Source organism: Dama dama, chromosome 26 (assembly GCF_033118175.1).
Source record: "Dama dama isolate Ldn47 chromosome 26, ASM3311817v1, whole genome shotgun sequence".
Taxonomy (NCBI): domain Eukaryota; kingdom Metazoa; phylum Chordata; class Mammalia; order Artiodactyla; family Cervidae; genus Dama; species Dama dama.
The window spans coordinates 25,083,853-25,109,346 of NC_083706.1; the positions used below are offsets into that span (position 1 = coordinate 25,083,853).

The following is a 25,494-nucleotide window of genomic DNA, read 5'->3' on the forward strand; positions in this document are numbered from 1 at the left end:
CAAAGAAAGGATACTTCTAATCTGAATCAACATACACAGGGGCAATGAGACTGGAGGGAATCTTACCACTCAGTACATAGATTTTTTTTTTTTTTACTTTATTAAAATACTGAGTTTATTTCACATGTATATTTTTGTCTCCCCACCATTTCCATCTGTCTGACCACCACTACTACTATTCCTATCATAACATTCCATACATACTTAAAACCAAGCAAAGGGTGGAGTTCCATCTTTAAAAACTAAACAGGCATTTTGGACAACACATTCTTGGCAATGGAACGTGGACAACATTTATCAGACACGGTAGGGAAAGTTCTCACTCTGCATTATAAAAAGGACAGCCAGATATCAACTGTTACAGAAATGAAATAAGACGGAAAATTTTTAACAAACTGTTTAAACTATTTTCTTAAAGAGACTTCCTCCACTGCCAGAGATCTTGAATAGCCTCCTGGTCAGTCATCCGGAAACAATTCTTCACATAATTGGTAAACTTGGCTTCCACTTTGGGAAGGGAACCACCTTTTTCTATACTTGCTTGCATCTTTGCTTTAATGTCTTCTACAGAGCTAGGTCCTTTCGGTGTTTTAGGTGTTTTTTCCTGTTTTTTGAAGGATTCTTGACCTTTTGATCTTGGTGTTGATGGTTTTGAGTCTTTTCCATTTTGGTTCGATTTTTGTGCATTTTTGGCTGGAGTATCTCGTACAGATTTCTTTACTGGAGCTTTTTCTTCAACTTCCTCATCAAAGTCGTCATCATCATCGTCTTCATCATCATCGTCATCATCTTCATCATCATCGTCATCTTCATCAGCAGCAAGCTTTACTTTTTCTGGGGAACCTTGCTACCACTTCCAGGAGCAGACTGCTTTCCAGATATACTTAGGAGTTTCACATCCTCCTCCTCTTCATCTTCTGACTCTGCATCTTCCTCCACAGCTACTAAGTGCTGTCCACTGATATGCACAGGCCCTGAACCACACTTCAACCGTAAGACCACAGGTGGTGTAATTTCAAAGCCCCCAAGAGAAACCGTTGGCTGTACAGACATTTTCAAAGTTGCCAGTGTTACTTTAATTGGACTGCCTTCATAATTCATTGCCTCTGCTTCAACAATCTGTAACTCATCCTTTGCTCCAGCCCCTAAACTGACCGTTCTTAAAGATAACTGGTGCTCATTTTCATCATTATCCACCTTGAAGTGATAATCTCTGTCAGCCTTTAGTTCACAACCGAAAAGATAGTTCTGGGGCCTCAAGGGGCTCATGTCCATGTCCATTGAATCCTCCATGGGTTGGCGGCATGCACTTATGTGGGAGAGAAGCCGGACGGAATTAAACGACTACTATTCGAAAGAGCAGCCGCGCAGGACGGAATCACACCAGGGAAAGAGTACATAGATTTTTAAATTTAATTCCATTGCTTTTATCTGCCATGTACATGTCCTTTAGCCTGGTTGTCCTTCTGGTTCAACCTCTCCAGTGAGCAAAGATTCTGTCTGGCCTCTTTTATAGACTTTCAGCCTATCCTCTTCTTTCCAACTCTACACACATCCCCTGTCGTTAGAAGACTCCCAAGTTGTACGCTTCTGGTGTTCTACACTAAGAATCAGCTTCTTTGGACTTTCCCCAACCACAGGCTCTTGGTTGTCAATGTTCCCTGGTCTACCAAGTCAAGGTTACAGTAGTAAACAAATATGTTTCTTTAACTTCCTGTTTCTGAAAAATTTTTTTATCATCTCTTATGTGTCTTCATCATGACTCTTCTTTTAGTAGGATTTCAGAAGGAAGCAAAGATACGTTTGTGTACAATCAAGTTGAGAAATTTGCTCAACTTCTGTATAGTTTTTCCATCTGGAGCACTGCAGTATGTTAGGGGTACTTTCTCCACTTGTCCTTCCCCTTATCACCTCCTGTCTGTTCTATGTCTCATCTTCGGGATAGCACACAGTGTAACTTGCCTTTTCCTTTGTTAACTGATCTTGTGCATTTTATTTATTTTTCCCCAACTTTATTGAGATATAATTGACCTATAACATTGTGTAAGTTTATAATGTGTACAATGTGATGATTTGATATATGCCTATATTATAAAATAATCACCACGTATGTTTCAGAGGTAGTCGTGATTTAGTCACTGAGTTGTGTCCAGCTCTTGCAACCCCCTCGTTAGACACCATAGCTAATTTTTGCTTTTAACACAATATAGTGAATAGAGGAAGAACATTCTAATTTAATTTAATCTTCTCTTTTACAAATTGCAAAATAATTTTTTAAGAAACAAGTATGCAGTGGGCAACAGAGAGTTTATGAATCAAAATTTCTGAAAAAATTAAATGAATAGCAAAATGTTTATATACTCATAATTATATGCTAATCAAAATATGATTATATAATACTGTATCACCTTAAGTACTTAGGTGGCACATTTATAGAATACCTGCTAGTAAATAAATTATTGTGTTATTCTTTAAATAAAGTTGCAAAGAAAATTTTTTAAAATTTTTATATTTCATAAACAATAAAGGATAGCTACAAATTTATTAAAATTCCCAATTAAGTACATTCATATAACTATAGCTTCTTTAAGTTAATCTTAGGTTAACTAGAAGTTCTTGTTCAACTGAAGAATACTATTCTTAATTCTATCTATATTTTAAAAATAAATTGTTTATATTTATTTTAAATTTTTAATTGCAAGCACAATATAAATTACCACCTAAAAGTTAGATCCCAAAAAGGATTTGGTTTTTAGCAGTAGCTCTCATTACTTCTCTGTACTCAATTCAGGTTTTATTCTGCAAATAATCCTTTCCAAAGTGTATTTGATTTGCCCTCCCTGTGTCCCTAACTAGAAGGGAACCACAGAAGAAAACATTGCTGAAGACATCCATTTCCATTGCTTGCGTAGACCTGATTCACTAAGAAAATAGGAAAAGGTTAAATGAAAAACATTCTAGGGAAGTTACAAACCATATAAGGGGATGGGTGAGCCACACGTGGGCGTCACTTTTTTCTTCTCTTCTCTCTTTCAACAGGGAGACACATCGCCTCTTCCTCCCACTGTCCCAGACTGTCTGCGGGCTGATGTCAGGGTGGCTCCTTCTGAGAGCCAGAATTGTTCCTTCTCTTTAGCAGACAAGAATATCACCCACGGCTTCCTCTATCCTCCTGGTTTGTATAACTCTTTTTTAGAGCAGCAGCTTAGAAAGCCCTCATCAGCTGGATGTGGGCATGTGCCTTAAACATATACTCCCCACCAAAACTACCTGCTTGGGCTAAACTAGCTGCCCAGGAGGCTTCCAGTGGTTGTGGGCCAGCCTGGAGCAGCGCAACAGCTATAATAAAAACTAATAAATTTTGCACTGGGAACCACACATCAGCTCTGATCTGGCCCAGATGTTCAGAGAGTTCGGCAGGTTTAAGTTTAATTTTAAAACTGAAGTCTCTTTGGAGAAGGACATAAGCGTCTAAAAAAACAATATTTTTTCCTGATGACTGGCCAAGCTAAGGCTTGCGTGGAGAATGCAGCTGTGCGTATGAAGACAAATCAGACTGGAATTTGGGCCTTTTGCTCATGCTGTATACCCAACAGCTTTAGACTGCGGATTAAGCAGCTGAATGAACTTGAAATATTTTTTCAGAAAGCTTTTCTCTTGGGAACATGCAAAAAGCCGGTGTGATTTTTCTAAAACTCAAATCTCTGTTCAGCAAGGGTTGTCATTTCCTTAATTTACTCAAGAGGTTTTCAACAATTTTAACTTCTGGGAAAGGGTTTTCTCCAGATATTTGACTTCAGTTTTCTGGAAGCCATAACCAAAGAGGCCACTTTAGAAATTTATAATTCAGAGATTCTGAGGCTTACAGTGGGGGAGAAAAAGCTCAATGAAAGCAAGTATTACATTGATGTAAAATTGCTAACAGAATTAGGATCATAAACTGATGTATCTTACTACAATCTCTAGAGACAATTAGAGCTCCATCAAATGTATGTAAACCCTAGGACAAATCTTAAATGGTTGCAACATTTGATCAACAAAAATTTTTAAGTTGACCCATCAAAATAGTGTCTGTTAAGCCTTAAGATACTGGTTGATTTATAAATGTTTGCCTTGATAAGGAAATGAAATTACAAGCTAAACAGCTTGTCTCAAAAAATATTAAGGCTAGAATGAAACTCCCTTCTAATTTTCCATTACAAATTCTGTTAGCAATTCCATTCTGGGCAAATTTTTATTTTTCTCTGAAAAGTAGATAATGTTTATTGACTTTCCAACTTTCAGAATTTAATTTAAAAAGGAGAAAAGTCATAGAGGATCTGAGGACTGTGAACAGCATGTGAAATCTTAAAGAAAAAAGCCAAAAAATCTTGCTTCTCTTTGCCTTTCAGTGCCCATACATTGGCCTTTCAATAGAGTATTAGTTAAGGTAGCCAAGTGCAGTTTAAATATAAATTGTGTTATAAGAAACACTCAGAAGTTTGCAGGAATTTAAATCCTCTCAATATTTCAGTGAGAGATGCTATGAGACAAACGAAGCACAGAGGGACATAGCGTATTGCCCAAGTGGGTCAGCTGGTGGGCAGCGGAGCTGGGGTTCCAACCCCAGGAGTCTGGGTCCAGAGTACACACACCCAGCGCACACTCTGCTAGACGTCATGTCCATGAGTTTTCAAAGCCAATCATTTGTGGTGTTGTCGGCAGTCTTCATTGAATTAAAAATTTCTTAAGAAAATTTTATTTTGGAATAATTATCACAGCATTATTATCTTCTGTATATTCAATAACGATGCTTTTCTATCAGTATTATATTTGCTTTAGAAACTGCTGTAACAAATTATCCACAGACTCAATGGCTTAAAGCAGCAGAGCATTATTCTCTGAAAGTTCTAGAGGCCAGAAGTCTGAAATTAGGGTGTCAACAGGGCCACACTCTCTTTACGGGAGAGAATCTAGGTGAGGATCCTTCTTTAGGTCTTCCAGCATCTGGGGGCTCCAGGTGTTGCTTGGCTTGGAGCTGAATCAGTCAGTCTCTGCCTCCATCCTCGCATGGCCTTCTCCTCCAAATCTCTCCTCTTTTTAACCCTCCTTCTCTGGTGCAACCCCATCGATGGCAGCCCACCAGGCTCCCCCTTTCCTGGGATTCTCAGGCAGGAACACTGGAGTGGGTTGCTATTTCCTTTTCCAGTGCATGAAAGTGAAAGTGAAGTCGCTCAGTCGTGTCCGACTCCTAGCGACCCCATGGACTGCAGCCTACCAGGCTCCTCTGTTCATGGGGTTTTCCAGGCAAGAGTACTGGAGTGGGGTGCCAGGGCCTTCTCCCCTTTATGAGGATACCAGTCACTAAAGGGATTCTCTGGTGGCTCATATAGTAGAGAATCTGCCTGCAAGGCAGCAGACCGGGGTTCAATCCTTGGGTCGGGAAGATCCCCTGGAGAAGGAAATGCAACCCACTCCAGTACTCTTGCCTGGGGAACTCCATGGACAGAGGAGCCTGGTGGGCTACAGTTCATGGGTCCCAAAAAGCTGGGCACAACTGAGCAACTAAAAGGTTCACTTTCTTTGTAAATTTAGTATAATCTTATCTTGAAGCCTTTAATTTAATTGCATTTGTGAAGACACTGTTTTCCTACCTATCACCTTCTGAGGTGATGGGACGATAGGATGTGGACATATCTTCTTGAGGGTCACCAACCATCTGCAAGGTACCAGATGCATAAGCCTGCCTGCATCATGAGTGATGTCTACCAGAGAGTGCCTTGTGACTCTGTGTTTTGTGTGTTATTAAATTTACACTAATATGTAATAGTAATAGGCCTATTATATAGAATGCCATATTTTCTTTAGTAGCTAGAGTTAATAAGATTTATTTGTTTTGCAGCAAACAATAGAACTTCCAATAGTCAATATGATGCTTTAATTACAAGTAATTTGGTCCCTATGTATGAAGCATTCAAAAGTAAGTATACACTTAGATTATTAATTTTGGTGACTCTTTGAACTTCTGAACTAGACACATCCTTAACTGAAATTTGTTTCTGTTAATAGTCATTTTGTTCTTATGTTTTAAATATAGAAACAGGAAGGATATCTAACATAAATTTTTTTCAGCTTACTTGGAGTGACTTGTGGCTAGAAATTTGATAATATTTTAATCCTAATTTTACTGTAAAGAGCTAATCACAAAATAAAACTTTAAAAAATTGTGCACATTTGTATTTCTATATATACAATTGTATATAATAATGCAAATGTATTATTTCTATAAAAAATAAAATTTTACTGACACTTACCATAAATAAATGAAATGTGTCTGCCCTGAGTCATAATTAAAAAGGCAGTATGTATGTTCTGACTATTGTTTAATACTGTCTCCAAAGCAATTCAGCCCTAGGAAGGCCTTTGGAGACATATTTAACTATAATTTCAAGACTGCAACTACATCAACAACAAAACCTACCATGATTGTGGCTGTTTAGTTTTGCTGCTTAGACTGTTTTGCAGAATTCCTCAATGACCACTGACAAGTATTGAAATAGAATTGGATGCTATTTAAATGTACCAGTTTATAATAGAAAATAGTTCCATGTTCAATAAAGGTAGATATTTTAAGCACTTTATTCCTTTATTTTTAGCCATGTGGAATTACTTCCATAGTGTTCTCCTTGTAAAATATGCCATGGAAAGAAATGGAGTCAATGTGGTTAGTGGCCCAATATTTGATTATGATTATGATGGTCATTTTGATGCTCCAGATGAAATTGCAGAGTAAGTAATTTGAAACCAAATGGACATTTTGATTTAACAATAGGGTATCATAAGGGGAAACCTAAATATTTTAAATTAAAACTCAGTATTCTATTATATAACATATTTATGTAGAGATATAATTGTTGACTATTTTCAACTAGTCTGTCAAAAGACTTCACAAAATTTTTATATGGTAAAGATTTAAACCAACAGGCAAAGAAAAAAATGTCTAGGAAAGGTTTAGCAAATTTTTTATTTGGAAAATTTCTAAACTAATGAGAAAGGAAAACATAGTTTTGTCGAGGCTAAGGAAGTAGGGAATGCTCACTGTGCTATCAGAAAGTAGAGAACCAGTTCAGCAATAAATTAAAAAAATTAAGAAGTGACTATTCAAAATATTGCCCAATATTTCGAATAGTGGATGATTCATGAAAGTATCTCCCAGGAGAGATTATAGGCTTCCTGTAGAAAACTAGTCCTATTTATCTTTATAAACTTTATATTTACAACTGTCTTTGTAAACTAAGCTGTATATTTTTGTACTAAACCTGGTCATACAAATTGCTAGGAATTACTCCTGAATCCAGGACACAGGAACAGAGAACTGAAGTGTCATCCATGATTTTTCTATTATCAAAACAGACTGTACTAAACTACTGTAATGCCTAACCCTAGACTATGTAAAGCAATGATCTCTACTTATACCTTCTGATAAGATAACATTTATGACCACTAATTTAGCTTGTCACCTTTTCAATTTTGTTTGCCTTGTCCTTATGTCAGTGTTTATTGATCCTGTCTTTCACTATTTAATAATTCTAGCAAATGCTTTGATAGCACTTTACTCCATGCTAGGTACGCTTCTAAGCGTTTACAGATACTTCATTTAATCTGAGAAAGATCCTCATGTTAGATTCCATTAGCTCCCATTTAGAAAAAGAAATTGAAGCCCAGAGTGGTTAGGAAACTTGTGTAAGTTCCACAGCTAAGTAGTAAAGCCAGAACCCAGGCAGTCTAACTCTGATTCTAAATCACAGGAACATAGGACTACTAATACCAGTTCATTTTCGTTTTAGTGGACTCACACTAATAGCTTACCTTTATTTTGCACTTGAAACTTTTAAAGGCACTTTTATATTTGTTATCTGAGACTAAAGGACTGTCAAGTCAGTTGTATGAATTTATCCCTGTCTATGCTGTGAAAATGGTACCACAGGATCAGCTCCATGTTAAAGTTGAGGAAACTTAGAAAGTCATAGAATATTAGAGGATTAGTACACATCCAAGGTCTAGGAGAAGTGTGCAGCTAGTCTTGGAATCCCAGATCCTTCATTCCCAGCCCTTGCTCTATTAGGGAATGTCACTAGGAAGTATAAAGTCAACAAAACTAGGAGGCAGAATATCATACTCAGCTTTTCTTTGTATTCTAATATTTTCCATGATAGAATGATCAAGCTTGGACCTAAATCTTGATTCTAGCTCAATAAGACTTAAAAATGTGTGATAAGATTTTATATTTTCTATTTATTTACTTTCTTTAGCTATAATTTGACCTTGATGTTTCTTTTAAAAATATGTATATATATGGACATTTATAATCTTCAGAAGGAAAAGTATAATAACATAAAGTGTTTTCAATTATGTTTTTAGTTATGCAGTCAACACCAGTGTTCCCATCCCAACACACTACTTTGTGGTGTTGACTAGTTGTAAAAATCAGAGCCAAACCCCTGATGCCTGCCCTGGGTGGTTGGACGTCTTACCCTTTGTCATCCCTCACCGACCTACCAACGTGGAAAGTTGTCCCGTGAGTATGCCCCCAGAGAGGCCCTGGCCCCAGAAAAAATGATTCGTCGAGCTCATCTGGGCTTTCATAAAAGTGATTCTTACTACACTACATATTTTAGGTGTTTCCTAGGTTAGAATTGTACCAAATGTGACCTTATTTTTGAACTTTCCCTTAGACTACTGATCTCTATGTAATTAATATTAATTTAAACACGAATATTTAAATATTAATTTAAACATGCAAATGCTTACATGAACATGTGTTTATATATGCATGTCATATATATTTTATTTAGATCTACTTTACTCACATTCACTAGTAAGGGAAGGGTTGTAGCTTATTAATCTTTTATTCTGAATGCATACCTTAAGATTCTGTCCCAAAGTTGGCACAAAATTAAAGTTCAGTTCAGTCGCTCATTTGTGTCCGACTCTTTGTGACCCTATGAATTGCAGCACGCCAGGCCTATATATATATATTTTTTTTTCCCTAAATATATATATATATTTACAAAATAAGTTGGTTCAAATGACATTCCTTGTTTAACATCATGTGTTAGGCCACTTAAAAATCTTGTGGATCAAGGCAAATTACATGTAAATATTTACTTTGACTTCATATATGTTCTTCATAGAAAAAATATGCATCCTGGTAATTGGTCTTTACTGAAGTCATTCAACAAATATATTGAATATATTGTAACTGCACAGTATCACAACAGATACCTTTTAGAATGCACCAGGGAGGAATATATTGTCTCTGCCCTCAAGGAGTTCATATATAACTTTGATATGTAAATGATATATGTAGATGAGATTCAGACACATTAATGGGTTAGTTGATCATATAAGAATTATTTTAAAAATTAGAAAGTAAGAGACACTACACAGTTGGGATTCATTGCCAAATACTGTTATAAGGATTTACTGTTTCAAATTCAAAACACATCTGGCTGGAATAATCAATAATGGTTACATAAACTGAGGTGGAAGTAAGGCCCTAAAAGATGGGCATTATTTGAACAGAGTGAAAAGATTAGAAAGACTTTTCCATGGAGATAATGAAGGGAGGGACTTGGTAACTGCCTGGATGCAAGAGCCAAATGAAAATGGAGAGTCAAAGCTAAATCAGAGATTTTAAATGTAGACAATTAGGAAAAAGAAAGGGAAGTTAGGAATGAGAACTATTTTGGCAGGTAGGTAAAATAATCAAGAGTAGGCACATCTGATTTGTAGAAATGGGCGTTCACATGGAAAATCCCATGGGCTATTAGAGATGGATTAAAGCTTAGGTTCTAGGCCAGGTTGAAATTCCTCTCTATTGTTTCAGGTATTGAACATGTAACTGCCTTCACCATGCTAAATACTCTGAGCAATACACAAATAAATCAGACATGAATTATAGCAAAAAAAAAAAAAAGGCTCATAGTCTAGCACTGAGAAGCCTAGTCAAATAGGGGAAAGAAAAATAAGTGGCACAAAGAGGGACAGGTAAAACTGTTGTAAGATTTCAAAGGAGAAATACTTCCTGGTAAGGAAAGCAACATTCTAGCTGAGTCTTGAAGATAGGGTTTGAACTTGAGTGTTTGATGGTTGTTTTCACTGATTAGAAATGGAGGGCAAAGGTCAGAGGCTAAGCAATGGATCACTCAGTCCTAGGACCGTGAAGAGTTTCCAAACAAGAAGCTATCAGGAGATGTATAGTTGAAACTCTTCCTATTTGTCTTATCAGAAGTTTATTTAGTTGAGACAAGGGGAAGCTATCATTATGTACTTCCTCTTCTAGTGGCAGACTTTGGTGACTGATACTCTTGGTTTGATACTCTTTTCCACTCAATCAGGAATAAATAGTTCTTTACCATCGAGGTTCTAGGTAGCCATTCGTAATGGGTGTGCAAAGAAGAAACTATTTGCTATTCCTGGTTTAGGCCCTTATTACCTTCTATTAGGACTTTTGAAAATGAATTTTAAGTAGTTTCATTGTCTCCTGTCCTTTCCCCCTTTACCTCTGTATACCACGACCAAGTTCCTGATCTTAAAATTTAGCTTTTCATTACGAGTATTTTCTCATCTGCAAACTTTGATTATCTGTCTATCCTGAATAAAAGTACTGTACAAAAACAACAAAAATCTCCCAGCCTGTACTTCAGGCTTTTCACAATTTACCCTCAGTTGACTTTGCAGACCCAAGTTCCAGGCCAACTGAAGTTCTTGAAATTACTTGACCAGCTCTTAGTTTTCCCTACCTCCATGTCCTTGCTCATGAGCTTCTCTCTTCTAGAATGTCTTTCTTTTCTATCTGCTAAAAATTCCACCTACACGTCAAGGTAAAGCACAAATGGTACAAAGCTTTCCCCGTGCATCCACAGTGGAGATGATCTCAAAATTAATAAAGCATCATTTCTATTGACTAAGACATGAAGACCAACAAGCTGGACATATTCCAAGATTTTAAAGAATTGACAGGGTAGTAATCAGGGCATGACATTGGATAAACAGAACGGTGAGACATAATACAATGAATATGAAACAATCTATGATTATAAGAGAGGCTATGACATTGTTACATGTGACTGTCAATTTGATATGAAGGAGGGAAGAGACAGGATAATAAAGTCAGGTAACTGAAAATTTAGGTGTGACTGGCCAAGAAATGCAGAAAATGATCAGTTGTTTTGTGAAGGATAAATTTGTTGTTTGTGGTCCTTCAATAGAGAAACTAGTTGAATACCTAAGAGGCTACAGTAGAGAATAGAATGCAAATACACGGGTTTTGGAGTTGAATATCTGAGTTCATTTACTGATTTGTCCTCTTTGGGGAAATAGCTGAGTGTCACTTTCCTCAAATGTATGAAACAATTCACCCCCTAATGATCTTGTTGTGAAAATTAAATATTTCATATAGACTCCTAAGAATTCTCAATAAACAGTAAGCAAATGGCAGTCATTGTAAAGAGATCACATTTCATGAAGGAGTTACATTCTAAAGTCAATATAAAGTGAAATCTCGTATACAGATAAAATCACCTAGAATCAAATCACCAAGAAAATGCAGTACCTACACAAGCTGTACCTTGAAAAGAAAGTTAAAGTGTTAGTCACTCAGTCATGTCCGACTCCTTGTGACCCCGTGGACCGTTGCCCACCAGGCTTACCTGTCCATGGAATTCTCCAGGCAAGAGTGCTGGAGTGGGTTGCCATTCTCTTCTCCAGAGGATCTTCCTGACCCAGGGATAGAACCTGGGTTTCCTGCATTGCAGACAGATTCTCTACTGTTTGAGTGATGTAGAATCCGCCAACACTTCCACTGGTATTAGAACAAGTAATTGTGCTTTAAGCACCGGTGAAATAGTTAGCTTGCTTTAAGGGTCATACTGTATGAAAATTCTGCATTTTTAAATATTCTAATCACTGAGTCTGTGGAGGTACTCACACTGCAAGAGGTTGGAGGCAGCTGACACCAGTTGTAGAAATGGTAGATTTACAATTCCACCTCACACTTGATGTAGAGAACTTGATTCTTATTTTCTTTCTTCCTTTGTTCTTCCATCATTTCTTCCCTCTTCCTCCCTTTCCTTTTTTCCCTTAGCTTTGTAGTATTAAATTCCTGTCAGATAAATGAGAGCGTTGCTATAAGTCCATATGACTATCTGCATTTTAACTTAGTATATGTTGGAAATATAACTGTGTATGTGCTTAGTTGCTCAGTCGTATCCAGCTCTTTGTGACCCTGTGGACTGTAGCCTGCCAGACTTCTCTGTCCGTGGAATTCTCCAGGCCAAATACTGGAGTGGGTAGCCATTCCCTTCTCTCGGGGATCTTCCTGGCCCAGGGATCGAACCAAGGTCTCCTGCATTGTAGGCAGATTCTTTACCATCTGAGCTACCAGGGAAGCCTCGAAATGTAATTGGGGGTATACAATTGTCTTGTAAATGGAATTGGGGATAAGACAATACAGGTATGGAACTTAGAGGAGATCTGCATTATAGAGATAGATTTTGTATTAAATCACAGGAGTGAAATGAAATTGCCAAACGGAAGAAAGTAGAGAGAAGAGGTCCAAAAATCAGACATCCGTTCTTCTAGGAGGGCAAAAAACTACAGTAAGGTGAAGAAACAGAAGGTGTCATTGAATAAGGGAGCAGAGCTATGGAAGATAAAGAAGGAACTTTCAGAACAGCTAAGCGAAAGGGCTACAAAAATTCCGCTAAGTTAGGTCATCCTCGTCTAGATGGTTTCATTAGGGTGATGCCAGCAATGACCAGACTATAAGTGAATAAGGAAGTATCTGATATCACCTCAAAAAACTTACAAATTGAGTTTTATTTGGGGTATATATAATACTTCTATTTATGTAATAGGTGTAATACATATAGATTAATAAATGGATTATATAAATGATCAAAAGCATATATTTAAATATGGTTCGTAGAAAATATACACAAGGCTTCTTTTCTTTTGGGATGCATTGGTATAGCTAGAGCAGTTGTCTATAGCTGAATTCTGTTCAGATTGGTTGGTGCTGGTGAACTATCTGATATGAAATAGCTTGAGTATTACCCCTGCCTAGGTATAATTATGTTGTTCTTTAAGATCACTTCTTTGCAGTTTTACAAAAGATTGTCAGGTGTTCACTAAACACTCAGTTAGATGGATACCAAAGAAGCCAGGAGAAAATAGAATAATAAAAGCCAAATGGGAGAAAACTTCATGGAAAAAGTGATCAACACCATTCAATGTTGCTAAAATGTGAAAAAGTGAAATGAAAGTCGCTCAGTCGTGTCCGACTCTTTGCCACCCCATGCACTATACAGTCCATGGAATTCTCCAGAATACTGGAGTGGGTAGCCTTTCCCTTCTCCAGGGGATCTTCCTGATCCAGGAATTGAACCTCGGTCTCCTGCATTGCAGGTGGATTCTTTACCAATTGAACTATGAGGGAAGCCCTAAAGAGTGAAGGCAGGAAGAAAAGACTGAATTTGATTCCCATTAGAAATATGAGTTAAAATTATCACATCACATATTTATTTAAAAAACAATAACTCATCTCATGAATCTTACCTGGAAACATACTTTAGAGGTTTGAAACAGTGATTTCCTCTTATACTTCCTCTGGCTCAAACAATAGCTGCCTATTTTAAACTTGCATATTTAAAAAACAAGTGAACAAGTATGCTAAAGTCAGTTGAAAGTTATTCATGCAGGCTCATCTAATTAACAAACTTGTAAACTTTCTTACTTTAAAAAATAGCTAGAAATTTAGCAACTTCATATGACTGTCAGAAAAGTCAAAAATAAAGAATAAGGAATTTCATAGCAATCCATGGCTCCAAATTATTGAACTAACCCATATATATATATATATACAGTATTTATGGTAAAATTTTTTACCATGCTATTTATATTTTTTTCAGTATACTGTTTTTTATATTTAGTTAAAAACCTACTGAAAGTCAAATGGCCAAGAAATAGCTGAAAAGACAGTCAATAATACTCAGAGTAATAAACTTGAAACATGGATAAAGCGCTATTTCACAACATGGTTTGGCAAGGATGTGGGGAAATGGAGATTATCCTCCACTGTCAGTGGACGTGTAAATTGTTATATACACTTTGAGGAGTGTTAGGTTTACCATTTGGTAAAGTTAAAGTTGCATATACTCTGTGACCCAGCAATTTCATTTATATAGCCTAGAAACTCATGTTCTTAAACATAGAAGACAATTTATTCATGACGCTATTATTTATAATGCCAAAATTACTATCAATATGTCAGTGAAAATATAAACTGAGCTGCCACAAACCATAGCTAAAAGTAGATGATTTAACTAGATTTAGATATTTCACTATGAATAGATTACAAACATAAAATTGCATGAAAAAGTATAGAATCTCATTCATATAAATTTGAAAACATAAATCAATGCTATGTATTTTATATTGTTGTTCAGTAAAAGCTAAAAAAAACACAGCCTAGATTCACACTGACTCATGACAATGATTAGCTCTGAATAAGACTTGACTTCATCTTTAATGTTTCATTTCTTTAAAAAAGTTATATCTGAAGTAAATATAAAAATGGCTCTCTATTTTATGACAGTCTGTATTTGCTATTGTATAGTTTGTACTTTTGTTTTTCTTTTTATGTTAATGTACAACAAAATGTAGCTTTATCAAACTAAGATTTAAGGCAATAAAAACCATAAGAACAAATATCGAATCAATGAGTTGGACATTTTAAGCTAATATAATGTTGTATGTTAATATACCTCAGAAAAAAACAAGCAAACAAAAAAACCACAGGAAAAAGGACTTCTAAGTAATAAAAGAATTTTCTGTTAATGAAAAACCATGTTATAGGGGAAATAATCTTTTGGTTTTCTGTTTCAGGAAAATAAAGCAGAATCTCTTTGGGTTGAAGAAAGATTCAATGCACATACTGCCCGCGTGCGTGATGTGGAACTTCTTACTGGACTTGACTTTTATCAGGATAAAGGACAGCCTGTCTCTGAAATTTTGCAACTAAAGACGTATTTACCCACATTTGAAACCGTTATTTAACTTAATATATGAAACAACTTTGGCAAATTGTGAATTATTTTTTCCTGTTGAAGACCATAAAATAACATTTTCTATTTTCCTTAACTCCTCTAAAAGCTGTATTGTGTAATTTTAATTATTCTTTTCTCTTTTTCATTTCTGTAAAAATATGATGTTTTAAAGTTACACAGTTTGCACAAACTGTGCTATGTTATTCCTTCCTTATTATCTAATTTATAATCCTTGGCTATCTTTTTCTTCCCAGCATTAGCTAAATAGAAAACAGAGTATGAGAAGTAGGTCTCACTTTTGAACCGAATCAATTCTACATCATTTTTGTTATAAAACTTTTTACACTGAGCAATCAGGCAATATGTATTAAAATAAAAAAAATACACATTGCCTTCATTCAATAATTTCATTTGTAAAAGTGGTGCCAACAGATATACTTTGTACAAATGCGTGAAAGTATCATCTTTTATGAAGACAAGCGGTAGCGGTGGTTAAGTTGTTAAGCCATGTCCAGCTCTTGTGACCTCATGGAGAGTAGCCCGCCCGGCTCCTATGTCCATGAGATTTCCCAGGCAAAAATACTGGAGTGGCTTGCCATTTCCTTCTGCATACAAAGACCAGAAAATAACCTGAAAGTCTTATTGAGCAAATTATATGCGTGCATGCTAAGTCGCTTCAGTTGTGTCTGACTGTTTGCGATGCTATAGACCAGTCCATCAGGCTCCTCTGTCCATGGGATTCTTCAGGCAAGAATACTGGAGTGGGTTGCCATTTGCTACTCCAGGGGATCTTCCCAACCGAGGGACTGAACTCGCAACTCACGTTTCCTGCATTTACAGGCGAGTTTTTTTTTTTTTTTTTTTTACCGTTAGCATCACCTGGGAAGCCCAGGTGAGCAAATGATGGAGTTTATTCCACACTCCAGTGGAATGTGGTTCCACTGCTATAAACAAAGAAGTTGGTCTATATATTGATGACAGTATGGCTATTGTTAAATGAAGCTCAAAGAGTGGTAGAATAGCATGTATAGTATGCTATCATTTTTAAGGGACTGGCAAAACTTCTTTTTAAGTGAAAGTGTTAGTCTCTCAGTTGTGTCCGACTCTTTGCGATCCCGTGGACTGTAGCCCACCAGGCTCCTCTGTCCATGGGATTCTTCAGGCAAGAATACTGGAGTGGGTTGCCATTTCCTTCTCCAGGGGATCTCCCCAACCCAGGGGCTGAACTTGTGTCTCCTGCATTGCAGTCATATTCTTCACTATCTAAGCCAATCTCTTTAAGCTGCGGCTGCTGCTGCTAAGTCGCTTCAGTCATGTCCGACTCTGGGAGAGCTGGATAATAAAAGTTTTTAGGCCATACAATATGTTGCAACTACTCACCTCTGTTAACACATCAAGGAAATAGTCATAGATGATATATAAAAGGAATTAGTTTAACTGTGTTTCACTAAAACTTTATTTACAAAAACAGATGCGGGCTAGAGTTGGTCCATGGACTGCAATTTGTCAACCCTTGATTTATGTCTTAAGCCAGGGTGACACAAATTAATACTGAGAGATGGAGATAAAATTTTTATTTTGTGCCCTTTGACATTGCCAAAAAAAAAAAAACCAACACTTACTTCATATATATGTATCTGTTTAGTTTTTCAAAATGTGAATTTTTAAAATTTATTTATTTTTTATTGAAAGATAATTACTTTACAGAATTTTGCTGTTAAATGTGATTATTAAGCAAAGAGATCCCAGTACTCATTTGGTGGGTAATAGTATTGGTCAAATTTTAGAATTTGCAGACTGACAATGTTCCACTCTTTTCTGATATATATATACCAGTTCATCCAAGGGACACAGGCTTTGTTGGTGACAAAAAGTCTTGTGGCCTGAGTTTCAAAAAGTTATTACTATTACTATTATGACTTCAACTGAATTAATTACAGCTAAGTTAAACGCTAGCTTGGGGTCATTGGATTTTTATTAACTCCACATGAAGAGTTGGATTTAAAATGTACAATACAGAGAGGCTGATGAAAGACAAGAGAAAAGATGGAAACTGTTTCCAGCTATGTGTCAGTCAAAAATGTTGATGCCCTGTATATACACAGAGTTCCTCCCATCAGTGGTCCCTGGCCCCACCGTGGCCTGTAAAATCACATACTTTTGCAAAAAGATCGTGTAATGTACTTTTTTTGGTATCATTAGCTCATTAAAAAGATATGTATGTGTAAAATCATTCTGAAGGAAAGACAATGAGTTAACAATTAACGGAATTACAGGAGATTTACAATTGCTAATTTATAACTTTCATTATGTAGTCTGGTTTTTATGTTTTTATAATGAACTTGTTTGTAAAAATGTAAAAAATACAGTTAGTTGCATTTAAAGAAATATTTATTTAGAAAGAATTTGAAAGACAGAAAGGTTGTAAGAATAGCATAAAGAACTCTGTATAACCTCCACCCACCTTTACTAATTGTTAATATTCTCACTATGTATATTTATGGATAGCTTTAATTTTTACCCTGAACTTTCTGAGTGTACATTGGAATCATCATTCCCATTTATGCAGCAAAAGTTCAGGGTGTATCTCCTAAGATCAAGGACATTGATACAACCACAGTCAGGAAGTTTAATGATGATACAATATCATTTTTTAATTTCCAGATCAAATCTAGTTTTTTTTTCTCACCTTCAGTTATGTCCTTTAAAATATTTATTTTCTGTGACCCCCCTCACCAAACAGAATCATGCATTGCATTAAGTTTTCTTTCCTCTTTGGTACAACATTTCCTCAGCCCCTACCAGGTAATGTTAACATTTTGAAGAGTTGATTTATTTTGTAGGCTGTTCCTCAGTTTGGGTTTCTCTGATATTTTCTCATAATATTTAGTATTTTTGGCAAATGCAACATCAGTGATGGGCTTCCCTGGTAGCTCAGCTGGTAAAGAATCTGCCTGCAATGTGGGAGACCTGGGTTCAATCCCTGGACTGGGAAGGTCCCCTGGAAAAGGGAACAGCTACCCACTCTAGTATTCTGGCCTGGAGAATTCCATGGACTGTATAGGGTCACAAAGAGTTGGACACAACTGAGTGACTTCCACTTTTTTTACATCAATGATAGAGTGTCCTCAGTGCCTCATTTCTGGGAGCACAAGATGTTCAACTTTGTCGTTACTACTGATGCCAAATTTGGTCCTGTGGTTATGTTGGTGTTCACTAGGTTTTTCTTCTGCAAAGAGAGTGTTTACTCCTTGTAAATTGGGAGAGTTATTTGTGTTGAGATAGCTGAGAACCTAAAAGTATCCTGTTTCTCATTAAATTTTTACCTGTCTTTAGTATCCAATAATAATTCTTCCTTGATTCAATTTTTACTATGACAGTTCCAAAGGGTGATTTTAAAAACTGCCATTATTCCCCCTACATTTATTGGCTTTCTACTGTAAGGAAAGAGTTCCCTTCTTATTTTTTGGTTTTTTTTTACTTGTAGAGACTCATGGATTCTTTTTCACTCCAACTGATTAAAATACACTGAATCATTGTTTATTTTGGTACTCAAATCGCCCTCAGACTTGACCTGTGTAAGCTCCTATAAGTAGGCTCTTATGTCCTTTTGACACGTCATTATTTTTTAAGAACTTCCTTACTTTTTGGTAGAAATAACTGTTTTAGGCTCATCTTGTATGATCTGTGCTAACTCTGAAATCAGCCATTTCTCCAAGGAGCTCTGATTCTATTTATTCGGTGCTGGTGTCCTAATTAATTCTGGAGCATCACTGTATCTAGGCTCCTTTAGTCAACAAAAGTACAATCTATAGCCACATCTCTGTCTGTGTCTCTCTATTTATGTTTATAATTCCACATATAAAATGCAATGAGTTCAATGACCATTCAGTACTACATGGTCCTTCCTAACTCCTCATTTCATAATAGTATCTTCCTTCTCCAGTGATGAGAAACTTGTTTCCCAACATTACCAATATTTTTATTCATTGCTCAATCTTACACTACAAGGAATGAAGGAATTGCTAACCAATACCATTGAGAGAAAAAAATCTACTAAGTAGAAGTCAAGAAATGTTTTCGGTTCTTTGTGTCTCTAGACTTAGAATTTATAATCAGATTCTGTGTCTCAAAATGACTAGGATTAATTGTTCCCCCTTCAGTATAGTTACAGCATTCTTCCATGGATCATGCCTTTGGTGTTGTATCTGAACACCATACCCAAGGTCATCTAGGTTTTCTGCTATGCTCCGTGCTAGGAGTTTATAATTTTGTGTTTTACACTTATGTCTATGATCTATTTGGAGCTATTTTGTGAAAAATGTAAGGTCTCTGTCTAGATTAATTTTTTTTCTTTGCACTTAAATGTCCACTTGTTCTAGCACCATTTGTTGAAAAGACTAGCTTTGCTCCATTGTATTGCCTTCTCTCCTTTGTCAAGGATCAGTTGACACCATAGTTAATTAAGTCAATCTCCTATGTGAGAGCCTCTAATTGTTTCCAATATTTTGTAGTTACAAATATGCTGCAGTGAATAACTTAATCCACAAGTGTATGTGTTATGTGTTAGTGTGTGACTAATGGTCAGTCACACTGTGTGACTCTTGGCGACCCTCTGGAAGGTAGCCCGCCAGGCTCCTCTGTCCATGGGATTCTCCAGGCAAGAATACTGGAGTGGGTTGGCGTTCCATCCTCCAGGGGATCTTATGGACCCAGGGATTGAATCTGGGTCTCCTGCTTGGCAGGCAGGTTCTTAACCTCCCGAGCCTCCAGGGGAGCCGTGAGGGAATCCACATGTAATTTTGTTCAAAGTGTATCCTCTGTAAAAATTTCTAGAAGTTGGCAAGCATATATATGGCAGCCTTATTATTTTTTTTAAATAGAAGTACTATATTGGCCCAACTTTAATTCCTAGTTTGGTACATCAAAATCTGAACTTAGAGATGTAGTTTTCCTCCACCAGAAAAGCAAAGATTTATTTTTTCTAAATCATAAAAAGTACATACTCATTGTGACACTATCCAAACTACATGCACATATATGTACTATTTAACTACATATATAACAATTTTATATATAAACTATATTTACATATAAAATATATTATAAATATATTAAAATCACATATAGTCACATCAACCAATGATTATAACAAACTCTGTTAATTCATGACACCTGGGCATAGCTTTCCTTTGAATGTAATATTTGAACATGGCATTTAGGGAAATGTCAATCCACATTACTTTGGTTCAGAGTCAGATGTCTTTTTCCTCAGGGGAATTTCAAAGTTTTCAGGTAAACACTTACGTTTTAAGGATTTAAAAACCTTCTATAGAAAGTTTAACTTATTGGAATAAGTCAGGAAATGGCTACTTCGTATTTCAATAAATGCCTTGACATTTTACAAATTGATACCCATGATGTGTAGCTGAGAATTAATGGAGCCTTAGGTGGGTGTAGTCAAGATCCATATTAGTATTCATGACCAATCATCACCCCAAGTCTTCCAGAGTTATTTTTTGACTTTTGCACAATAGAACTATATCATCTCCCAGGTGATGCGATTGTCTTTCCTTTTTATGCTGCTGACATGGAAACATGTGAACAACTAAATTTTTGACAAGTCCTTTGTATATAATTGATCACTTAATACTACAGAATTGCTTGCTTTTAAATAGAGGAACCTCATATTACTGCTATTTTGGTAGACAGGCATATAAGAGGGACCTTTCTGTGAGTTCCAATGTTACTGAATCAAGGAATGCAATTAATTCTTGTTTGCAGAAGAGAACATTCTAACTCAAGTAGGGTCAGCTAAGGTCTTGGGAGCAGACTTGGAAAAAGGGAAATTTTAAAGTTTGGCTTATTTTCCAGATTTAGTTAAGATTCTGGAAATTTATTTTCTCAATGTCTTTCTCTCCTTCTCTTTTTCTTTCTTTCTTTCTCCCTTCCTCTCTCTCTTTCTTTCCTTCTTCTTAACCTTTCCTTCTTTTTAACCTTTTTAATGACACAGCTTGAATTAAGGGAGCTCAGGGTCTATTCTTCCGTAAAGCATTAGAACCCCGTGAGTTTTCTGGGCAAGTAGAATCCGAAGGGTGGAGATAAACAGGATGAGGTGGTGCACCTATGTATGTGCCAAGAATTCATCTTTAGCCATTAATTTAGCTGGAGTTTAGTATAAGAATATCCAGTGTTTGATCATTTAGAATAAATACATGAAGTTTCTTGCAGCCTATATTTACACTTACAGATTTGACTGATCTTGATTTTATAAATCCCATCTGGTTTTGGCACTTGAGGTTATTTCCCAACTACATTTAAACTACATTCCCAACTTCCTTTAAAATCTTCTTGCCCTAGGGAAATCTCTTTCCTTCCGCCACCTCCATCCCCACCCCTGCATCCCCACCAGTGCTTGTCATCTGTTTACTTTGAGAGGGCTGGGCCTGGGAATGGAGACAGGACATAAACTGAAACAGTTTTCAAAAACACAAACAAGGCTGTTAGAAGGAACGACTTCCTTTTTACACAGGACTCTTGGCAGACCACAATCACTCCCTCAACCAGTGGGCTCACGCTCGCACAAACTTCCAGACAGGAACAAACCTCAGCCTTGCAGTGACAGAGGATCCATGTAATTCTGAATTATCCCAAATCCACATTGTAAACGTAGCTGAATAACAACCAGTAAATGACCACACCAGACTTAGACTTAGGCTGGATCTGTTATTCTAACATACTATGTTTCCCAGTGTGTAAATTAAAGATGTACAGGTGGAGAAGAAATCTGAAGAGGCCAGCTAGTCCATCTTATTGGCTCAGTCCACCAAAGAATGTGTGTGCTTTGTTAGTGGTGTCTGACTCTTTGTGACCCCACGGACTGTAACCCACCAGGCTCCTCTGTCCATGGGGTTCTCCAGGCAAGAATACTGGAGTGGGTCGCCATTCCTTTCTCTAGGGATTGAGCTTGAGTCTCCTGCATTTCAGGCAGATTCCTTATTGTCTGAACCACCAGGTACCCGATAAAAAAATAATTTCTATATCTCTAAGAGATAAACAAAGACCTTAAACAACTTTTCCTATTTCTTAAAATTAAGATATTTCCCCTAGGGATTTGCACTGTGTCTTCTCTATTTAATGTGTTATTGCAAAGTTTGTTTATAATAGTCTTCCAAGGAATAATCTCTTCTCCATTGTGTTATGAAGTGGTATCGGGTTGATAGGACCATGCATTAATTTGCAGATATCAAGGTTTAAATGTTGGTTTCCCAGCTGTGAGACCTGGAGCTGCTTTCTTAAACCTACAGCTTTCTTAAACTTAAAAGCTTTCTCAGTTTTCTCTTCTGTAAAAGGGGAGTTTTTAGTCCCTACCTCATAGAGTCATTGTGGGGATTTAACATGTTACCAGATCTAGGATACATGCAACAGAGGCTCTCCCATGGTAGCATCACCCTCCCTCAATTGTACAGAAAACACTCTCTTTTAATGAACCAGGCAATTGCTTCTGCTTCACTTAGGTTTAGGCACAATTTCAGCGACTCAGATTTGTGCATTGGTGTCCAGGCTGAACTTTGCCCTGTGATTTGGGGGGCTGACGCCTATACTTCCTGCCAGAATGAGTCAGGCACATTCATAGCATCTCCATCATGGTTTGTGGCTGCCCTGATCTTTAAGTTTGGTCTGCCTCTATTACAGTCCTTATTCACTGGTTAGGTCCAAGAATATTTTTATAAGTTATGGCCACATTAGCAATTTAAGGGCAAAAGAAAAGGAAGATGGCACAGTTAATCCTGTTACTCTGGGATACAGAAAAAAACGGAAATATTGTCCACAGTGACTCCAGTCAACTGACTTTGGCAATAGATTCATATATTACCTCCTGATCTGTCTGGATCTCATCTCAGAAAATGGGCTTATTCTGATGATATCGTCATCAATTATCCCCTCAGATTGTGACTTCAGTGTCTCATAGCATGTAAGCAGAGTTTTCCACAAATTAAGAACAAAAATTTAGAATCAAATCTTTATTCAATGACTTTGATACTAAATATCTTCCTCTCTTGTTGCCCCTTGATTCTGGAAACAACTACTTCTTCCTAGTCATTCAACAACATGTCTTGCCTATGTCGGGTCTTCTCATCAAACCTATTTATTCAGCGAATGTTTATTGAGCTCCTGCTAGGTTCCAGACATTGTTCTACGGCTTTGGATAATCAGTAAACAAAATCGACAAATTCCTACTCTTGAGAAGCTTATAGAGAGGAAGACAAACAATAAAAAATAGATACAACAAATAAGAAAATTAAATTACATGCATTAGATAAATGCTACAGATAAAAAGAAAAAACAATAAAAAAGGAGCAGGACAATGTGTTGTGAAAAGGTGGAGGGTAGTTTGCTAAAAGTAATAAATAGGGTGGTTAGGTAAGCCTCCTTGAGAAAGTGAATCTGATAGGGACTTGGGGGAGATGAGGTATTGGGCAGGCAGATAGACGGGGGAAGCTGTGAAGTCATGTGCCTGATGTGTTCGAGGGGCAGTGGTTAACACAACATTGTAAAGCAGCTATACTCCAATAATGGTTTTTTTTTTTTCAATTAACAATGGGAAGCCAGCGTGACTATTAAGAAAAGTTTCTTGTCCCCTCAGGCCTCTCAAACTGTTTTCTGAGTTACACAAAAGAATAAAAAACCAGATAAAGGAACTTTTTTTAAAGTTGCAGCCAATTCAAAAAAGTGATCAAAATTTTCTTCTTGTGGCTCTTTTTGATAATTTGAGTCATTCTGTCTCAGAACAAAACCTTCTTGTAAGCAGAGACAATCATGCATGGGGTCTATCAAGTTCCAGTTAGCCGTAACAAGTCTGCGAGCCATAACCTCAAGTATAACCTGCATTTTGCCACCTTTCACATCACAGTACTGTGCTGTGCTATACTGAATTGCTCAGTGGTGTCCGGCTCGCTGCGACCCCATGGACAGCAGCCCGCCAGGCTCCTTTGTCCATGAAATTCTCCCAGGCAAGAATACTGGAGTGGGTTGCCATTTCCTCTTCCAGGGGATCTTCCCAACCCAGGGATCGAACCCAGGTATCTTATGTCTCTTCCATTGGCAGGCAGTTCTTTACCACTAGCGCCCACCTGGGGAGCCCACCTGGGTATTAGGATAAGCCAAAGGGAAATGCCATTCTTCTAACTCAAAAATTGCTAAACATTGACAATTTTATACGGTTTAACCCACACCCCTTTCTGGTAACACTAAAATAACATGAAGTGTTTCATTTTTGGCTAAAAAGCAAAATTAATTAAATATTAATAACAAAAAACCATGCAGTATATTGATTTTCAGAGATATAATTTGATATTGTCATGTAGTTATCATTTGTCATGGAGTTTTAATTGTTTAATTTATGAAACATTTTAAAATTCATAAGTGTATGTTCCAAACAATTTCACATATCTTCTCATGTAGTTTTAAACAGTTATGATTACTCCCAGTTCACATCTAACAAGCCTGATGGGAGCAGAAGTTGAATTGTTTCCTCAAGACCACAGTTACTAGAATGCTGAGCCAGACTGGACTCTGTGTTTTTTGATACTAAACACAGTGTTCATTCCATTTACCATAATTACAATCTTTTGCTATCAATTAATCAAGAACTTGAAGGATATAAAAATTTAAAGACCCACGTCTTGCCTTTAAGGAGTTGATAATCCAGCCAGGACAATGTTTTCTAAATGGACTTCTGTGGAATCCTAATCTACAAGTGTGACAGTTAGTTTTACTCATTAGCTTTCCTGGGTCTATTCTGGGTATTTCTGTGAAGGTGTTTTTGGCACATTTAAATGTATGGACTTTGAGAAAAGCAGACCACTCTTCATAATGTGGTGGGCCTCATCCAATCAGTTGATGGACTGATTAGTACAAAAGTCTGATGTCCTCAAGCAAGAGAGAATTGAAAAGACTGCCTTAAGACCTCATCCACAATATCAGCTCTTCAGACTTGAGCTGTATATTGGCTCTTCCACAGGTGTTGGCTCATTCTGCAGATTTTGGACTTGCCAGCCTCTGTAATTGTGTGACCTGATTCCTTAAAATCAGTAAATCTTATTATATATGTTACATATATATTATAGATATTATTTATATCTGATTAGTTCTATTTCTCTAGAGAAAACTAATAGACCTGGGAAGCTCCATTATAACATGGTCTATATGTTTAGAAAGCAGTAAACACTGCTATGTCCATTGGAAATATATACAGTTCATGTTAGTACACCAAAGCTCCAAGGATTTGTTTTATTTAAAACAGAAACTTTAACTGTAATTAAAATAAAAAGTACCAGCAGCCTATGCACATAGTTCTAGTGTTCTAAAGAACACACTTTGGTAAATGTGGAACAACGAAGAC

General features: G+C 36.7%; 1 protein-coding gene and 1 pseudogene across 2 annotated transcripts in view; one reads left to right on the forward strand and one right to left on the reverse strand.

Annotated features, from left to right (window-relative positions):
- ENPP3 (ectonucleotide pyrophosphatase/phosphodiesterase 3) overlaps window positions 1–18,519 on the forward strand; it is an 84,518-nt gene extending 65,999 nt beyond the window's left edge. Inside the window, exons 21-25 of one of the 2 annotated variants that reach the window (XM_061130463.1) lie at window positions 3,040–3,175; window positions 5,882–5,959; window positions 6,636–6,768; window positions 8,401–8,557; window positions 14,929–18,519. In XM_061130463.1, coding sequence (XP_060986446.1) covers window positions 3,040–3,175; window positions 5,882–5,959; window positions 6,636–6,768; window positions 8,401–8,557; window positions 14,929–15,099 — 675 coding nt within the window. In that variant the 3' untranslated portion in view covers window positions 15,100–18,519. The remainder of the gene's footprint in view (window positions 1–3,039; window positions 3,176–5,881; window positions 5,960–6,635; window positions 6,769–8,400; window positions 8,558–14,928) is intronic. The other variant, XM_061130461.1, reaches the window with a different exon arrangement.
- Window positions 223–1,407, reverse strand: LOC133047284 (nucleophosmin-like; annotated as a pseudogene).
- Window positions 18,520–25,494: the final 6,975 nt, after the last annotated feature.